General features: G+C 46.9%; 1 protein-coding gene across 1 annotated transcript in view; it reads left to right on the top strand.

Annotated features, from left to right (window-relative positions):
* The window catches only part of USP30 (ubiquitin specific peptidase 30), a gene marked incomplete at its 5' end in the record, with an annotated part of 8,233 nt that extends 1,656 nt beyond the window's left edge, over positions 1-6,577 (top strand). Inside the window, 9 exons of the mRNA XM_009077878.1 lie at positions 256-354; positions 1,039-1,081; positions 1,377-1,471; positions 1,957-2,016; positions 2,620-2,706; positions 3,297-3,377; positions 4,395-4,595; positions 5,270-5,370; positions 6,337-6,577. Coding sequence (XP_009076126.1) covers positions 256-354; positions 1,039-1,081; positions 1,377-1,471; positions 1,957-2,016; positions 2,620-2,706; positions 3,297-3,377; positions 4,395-4,595; positions 5,270-5,370; positions 6,337-6,577 — 1,008 coding nt within the window. The remainder of the gene's footprint in view (positions 1-255; positions 355-1,038; positions 1,082-1,376; positions 1,472-1,956; positions 2,017-2,619; positions 2,707-3,296; positions 3,378-4,394; positions 4,596-5,269; positions 5,371-6,336) is intronic.
* Positions 6,578-6,680: the final 103 nt, after the last annotated feature.

Here is a 6,680-nt window from a genome sequence, read left to right as displayed (position 1 = left end):
CTACAATCAAGGGAAACAGGGATGAGTTTTAATTTCTACTCTATGTAGTGATCTGTATTATTCCCATGATCTATAAGGTGATATCTTCACTCCTCTGTCCTGTCAGGAATCTTCTCAGCCCATCACCAGGTGCACAAGGATCGTGACAAACCCGTCATTTCCCCAGGATTTTTCCTTCATTTCTTGGGGGTTTCAGCTCTCCTGGTGCATGTTCTGCTGCCTTTGGGGTTTAATCCTCTCCCCTCTGTTTACCAGGATGCTCACGAGCTGTTCCATGTCCTGACCTCTTCCCTGGAGGACGAGCGGGACCGTTGGCCCCGCGTGGCTCACCTGTTTGATGTGCACTCCCTGGAGGTGAGTTCACCTCTCAGATCCCATTCCCAGGGAAGTTTCTGGGATCCTTACTGTGCCAAGTGTCCGTGGAAGATAATTCACAATGTTCCTTTAGTAGTTTGATAGAAATCAATCAATCATTCAGTCAGGGATAAACCCAGTGGAAAATGGTTTTCTGGAGAGAATGGGTTTGATTGACACTGGTTCCACTTTCACTGGGGTTTCTCCATCCCTGAATCCAGTGGATATAGGGATCTAAGTATTAGTAGAACAAGAGTTCATCCAAGCAGTTCCTATTATCTGTAGTGGACACAAGGAAAAGGGTTGAAAACTGCCAAATGGACATTTCTGGAAGTGAAATTTATCCTCCAGTTTGTGGTAACTGGACACAGAGAGGAAGTTTCTATCTCCTAATGCCTGAAATATGTCCAAAATGTTTATCAAATCTCATCTGTTTTGGTGCTCTGAGGCAGAGAATCTGCAGGTTCATTAGTCCTTTATTAGCAGTTCTCTTTTGGGTCAGTTATAAACTTGTTTTGTGCCAGTTTGTTTTGCTCTTCGATGATAAAGAGCCACTCAAACTCCACAATTATTCCCTGAGCCAACTGGGGCTGAAATAGAAACATAATTAATCCTCGATGTATTAAATTTCTTAATATTTTCTATGTTTCTAACGTGCAGTTAATGAAATCTTTTCCTCTGTAGCAACCAGAAATAACCCAAAAGCAGATCAGCTGCAGGACAAGAGGTGAGAGATTATCCCTTCTGGAATAGGAATGTTCATGGTGTTTGTTGTGGATATGAAGGGGATAATTAACTGGTGTTTGTTTTGCACTGAAATAGATCTCAAAACCCAGAAATAAACTCATTGAAATATACCTCAAAACCACAAATAAACAGTACAAATAACCCCAATGAGTTGTTTGTCAGTGGGACAGAACTTGCTTGAGAGCAGTGAAAGTTGTTCCTGTGAGGCAAAAAAACCTGTGGAATTAGAGTGATAAAGGTGGATGGATGGAAAATAAAAGGATAATATGTTGCAGGAACTCTTCCCCCTATGGCAAACCACTGGAAGTCTCAGCATCCTTTCCATGGAAGACTGACCAGCAACATGGTCTGCAAACACTGTGAGCACCAGGTAAAACCACCTGAATGGTGACACTGATGTGTGGGAAGGGATGTCCAGCACTCCTGGAAGCAGCATTCCTTGTTCCTGGCATGGCTGCAGCTCCAAAGGTTTGCAGGGCTCAGTCTGGGCTGTTAATTTCTCAGGTGTTTATTGTGCTGTTGGTGAGGAATGAGGATTTATTCAGGTTGCCAAGACACATTCAGTCCTGTTTCCCTGAGGGAAAATAACCTGGAAAAAAGAGAGAAAAATACAGCAAATAATCTCCTTTCTAGGTCAGACTGTAGAATTAATTTGTACTTTAACTTCTCAACACTTTACAAACACTTCGCAATGAGCAGAAGGAGCTTAAGCAGCACCTTGTACCTACTGTTCCCCAGCACTGCTGGATCCCATTCCTCCAGGGAATTTTGGGCAGCACAGGGGCAGATGTTCCCTGAGTTGTATGTTGGTGTGACATCAGTGGCAGCTCAGAGGTGTGAACTGTTGTCTTGCAGAGCCCTGTGAGGTATGACACCTTCGACAGCCTCTCCCTGAGCATTCCAGCAGCTGTGTGGGTAAGTGTGCCATGGGAGCACCATCCAGCCAGGCTGCCTGAAGGCTCTGCCTTCCCTGGAGCCTTCCTCAGGTGCTGCACTGCACATGAGGAGCTGTTTTGGGGAGTTTAGTTTGCTGTTTCATGCCCCTGTTGTGCTCCTGGAGCTCCTCAGCATTCCTGTGTGAGTAAGCACAGCAAACAGCACTTGGGTGAGAGCAGGAGAGTTTGGTGTTTGTCCTGCTGGAGGATTTGGACCTTCTGTGTAATTTGAACAGCCCAAATCATACCCCAGGTGTGGACAGGTGACTTTCAGCTGCTCTCTCTGTGCTGCCACTTCACACCTTACCCCATAGTGGCTTTTCTGTGAAGTGATTTCAACTGGGAATTGTTTCAAATGCCCAAACATTGTGGATTTTGGGGGAAAAATGTTCAGGGTATTTCTGAATTGTAAACAGTTTCATTCAACCCTGGCAGTGCTCAAAACCAGATTGCATAAAGCCTTGAGCAACCTGCTCTGGTGGGAGGTGTCCATGCCTAGGGCAGAGGGTTGGGGCTGGATGATCCCTAAACTCCATCCCAGCCCAAAGGTTCCTGCACCTAACTGGTTTCTCTCCATGCCCAGGGCCGACCCATGACCCTGGACCATTGCCTGCACCATTTCATCTCCTCAGAGTCTGTGAAGGACGTGGTGTGTGACAACTGCACCAAAGTAGGTCCCTCTCACTTCTGTGGCAGCTTTGAGCCTCCTGACAGGATTCTGCCTTCAGTTCTCAACTCCCTCCTCTTCAGGCCTTGAGGAAATCAACTTGAGACACCATCTATGATTCCATGAAAGCCTCTGGCCTGCCTGGGATTGCACATATGAACACAGAGTTCTTCCCTCGTGGAACATTTGAGGCTTTATTTACTTACTACTTCTATCCCAAACCTTACAAATATTTAATTCTTCAATTACCAGGGATTATTTAGATCCTGTTTGGGATAAATTTTTTTGTTATTCTGGGATTGTTTCAAAGCTAACACAAAGATACAGAAGTACACATCAACCTGGAAATGGGGTTTGTTCTACACTTGGACATCTCTGCTTGACTGGGCTTTAGAATGATCCATGAGGATAGGTCAGGAGTTCTGAAGGAAACTCCTAGCAGGCTGTGGGTGTAATTAGAGGTGTAATTAACGCACTGGGCGCAGCTCTAGACACAGAAACTCTTTGCCTCCAGGGGAGAGACCTGCACTGGGATGTGTCACCACACCCAGCAGTAACCTAATGGCTCTGTTTGTTGTTCCCTTTGGTTTCAGATCCAGGCAGAAGGAATTCTGAACGGGCAGAGCATAGAGAACCAGAGAACAACGTTTGTTAAGCAATTAAAGTTAGGAAAGGTGAGGCAAGTTAACCCTCCACATCCATTCCTGAATCCTGGTAACTTCTCCCTTTGCTCTGTTTGCTTTGTGGTCACTTGTTGGTATTAGACTCCTGTAATGTTTTGTTTTAAAAACTCTCAACTCCTTTGGCAGATATTTGTAGGCATTGAGGTCTCAATTCAGCAAACTCTAAAGCTTAAAGAATGGGAATATCCCACTGTTACTCAGCAAAACACTTAAATGTGTCCTTAGCTGTGAGTTTGGCTCAGTGGCAGGTCCTGCCATGCCTTAATTCCTGATTCCTTTGCTAAGCAAACTGATTTATATCTACAATCTTTGCAGCACCTTTAGCAATTGCACATTTTTACATCTTTAGCAACGTCTGTAATGGATACAAATGCTCTAGTACAGCTGGGTCAGGCAAGTGACTGTGGTGATAACACCAGGTGTAATTTGGACCTATTTTTCACCCTGCAGGGGACAACAGAGCACTGATGTGTAATTAAGAGCCTTGGGTGCTGTTATTAATGATACTACTAATAAAATGTGCTAATTGCTAGAGGTTAACCCTGGCATGGCTTTGAATTTCAGCTGTTTCTACCTACTTGAGCTTTTCCTATTGGTTTTTTTTTTGTGTGCAGAGCCATTATTTATTGAGGATGAGGAATCTCACAAGAGTCAGTGCCTTGTCCTTAGGGACTGTGTTGCCACTGAGCTGACACACAGCTTAAGGGAGCAGCTCAGGGATGCATTTCCCTATCCATTACACTTAGCAGCTGTTTCTGTTCATTTCTGACGTGTCCTGACTGTCATTCCCTGTGCAATGTTGCTGCAGCTCCCTCAGTGTCTGTGTATCCACCTGCAAAGGCTGAGCTGGTCAAACCAGGGCACTCCCCTGAAGAGACATGAACATGTTCAGTTCAGTGAGTTCCTGGTCATGGACATCTACAAGTATCGTGTTCCTGTCCATTAGCAGCTGTTTCTGTTCATTTCTGACGTGTCCTGACTGTCATTCCCTGTGCAATGTTGCTGCAGCTCCCTCAGTGTCTGTGTATCCACCTGCAAAGGCTGAGCTGGTCAAACCAGGGCACTCCCCTGAAGAGACATGAACATGTTCAGTTCAGTGAGTTCCTGGTCATGGACATCTACAAGTATCGTGTTCCTGTCCATAAATCCTGCCGAGCTCAGCATAGGAAAAACCTGGAGGAGACACCACCTGGAACAAAGGATGGGATGGCAGGGAAACCTCCAGGTACTGCCTTTGCCAGGAAAATACAGTAAGGTGTCAGTGAGCAAACATTCCAACCTGCAGAACGAGCCTTACAGCAGTGTCTGCACTTGGATCTGTGCAGAGGACAAGGACAAATCCCTTTCCATTAGGATACCTTGTCCTAAATGTACAGCTCAGGTTTGCTAAGTTATTTTGGTCCTAATAAGTGTTAAAAGAAACCAAACAAACTTACAAAAGGCAGCACAGAACTCACATGTTTCACGGCCAAGGGATGAAGGAATGTTGGACTTGGGATGTGCTAGGGATGATCTTCTCAGTGATCTCTTCTGAGGCTCCAGGACAAGCATAGGAAAAATGGTAGAAGGGTGAATTCCTGGAAAAGAATAGGAAAATCCAGCTGGAGGAGGTGTGTCCTTTAGGCAGTTCAGAACTCTGTTAGTTGGGAGTTTGGACACGTGGTAATTTTGATATTTGTCATGTAAACCCATGTGGATATAATATCCATTGTCTCTGGATATTAGTCTTCTGCCTCTGGAAGGGATTGTGGTGTGTAGTGAATTAAAATCCCTTCACATTCCATGATGACAAGTACTGCAGGAGCACAGTCCTGTTATTAGCCATGGAACACTTGTGTTTAGGTTACATCACTGAATTCTCACCTCCTCTTGCAGATGCAGAGCAGCCACCTGGTACCAAACCTCTCCTCATGAATGGTGCCTCCTCCTCCTCCTTTTTCATGTCTCCAGGAACTTTTCCACTTGCTGCATTCCCTGAGTGCAGGTAAGTGAGGGATTTGTGCCCTGTCTGGTCAGTTGTGTGTTTCAAATGGTCTTTCCCTTAGTCTCTGTTGGTGCCGGGGCTGCACAGGCACAGGATTGAACATGTGCCCTAGCTCTGGGCTTATCTCTTGGCTGGTTTTTACTCCTAGAAAAGGGAGAAGAACATGTTATAAGTAAAACTCACAATCTCCTTTCTCTGGTTCATGGTGCAGTAACTCATCCTTGTGCATAGCCATGAAATCTCATTCTTGTTGCTTTCCTCTACCCCTTCATTTTTGACTCTTTGATTTTTAATCTATGGCAAGAAATCCACAGATCCCTTACAGATTTCTTTCAAACACTGTATTTAACAATCCTGATTCCACCTGCTAAATCAGCCTTGAGGCTTCTCCTCATAATCCTCTTTCCTGCAGTCACAGAATCATGGAATGGTTTGGGTTGGGAGGAACCTTAAAGTTAATCCATCCAGTTCCACCCCCTTGCCCTGGGCAGGGACACCTTTCCCCAGCCCAGGTTGCTCCAAGCCCCATCCAGTCTGGCCTGGAATACTCCCAGGGATGGAACAGCCATAACCTCTCCTGCAAGGCAGAGTGTTCTGGAGCTGTGTCCTTGCTCTGAGAACAAACTGGGGCTCGTACACAAGTATCTAAGGGTGTGCCAGGAGGGTGGGATCAGGCTCTGCTCAGTGGTGGAAGCCAACAAAACGAGGTAACAGCAGAAAGCAACACACAGAAAGTTCCACCTAATTAAATACAGGGAAGAACTTCTTCCCTGTGCAGTGACCAAGCACTGAACAGAGGTCATGGATTCTCCCTCACTGGAGATACTCCAGAACCATCAGAGGACAATCCTGTGCCACGTGCTTGAGCAGGGAGGTGGGACCCACTGTGATCCAACCTTAACCCACTCTGGGGCTGCTCCTGGGCCGTGTGTGGACAGGACCTGACGCTGTGCCGTGTCCCCCCAGCTCCCCCGTGTACCTGTACCGGCTGATGGCAGTGGTGGTGCACCACGGGGACATGCACTCGGGGCACTTCGTGACGTTCCGGCGCTGCCCGCGCGGGGCAGTGCCCGGGGGCAGCCAGTGGCTCTGGGTGTCGGATGACACGGGGCGCAGGGCCCGCCTGCAGGAGGTCCGGGCTCCCAGCGCCTACCTGCTCTTCTACGAGAGGGTCCACACCAGGGCTCAGCACCAGGGCGAGCGCTGAGGAAGGGCCCGGGAGGACAGAAACTGCCACCGATCCCTCCGAAATAAATCCCGCCCGAGATCGGCTACTTTGCACCTCTTTGTTATGCAAATAACCCACCCGA

This window comes from Acanthisitta chloris, unplaced genomic scaffold (assembly GCF_000695815.1).
Source record: "Acanthisitta chloris isolate BGI_N310 unplaced genomic scaffold, ASM69581v1 scaffold26140, whole genome shotgun sequence".
In the NCBI taxonomy this organism is placed as follows: domain Eukaryota; kingdom Metazoa; phylum Chordata; class Aves; order Passeriformes; family Acanthisittidae; genus Acanthisitta; species Acanthisitta chloris.
The sequence above is the reverse complement of the archived record's forward strand: the minus strand, read 5'-3'. Positions and strand labels throughout refer to the sequence as shown.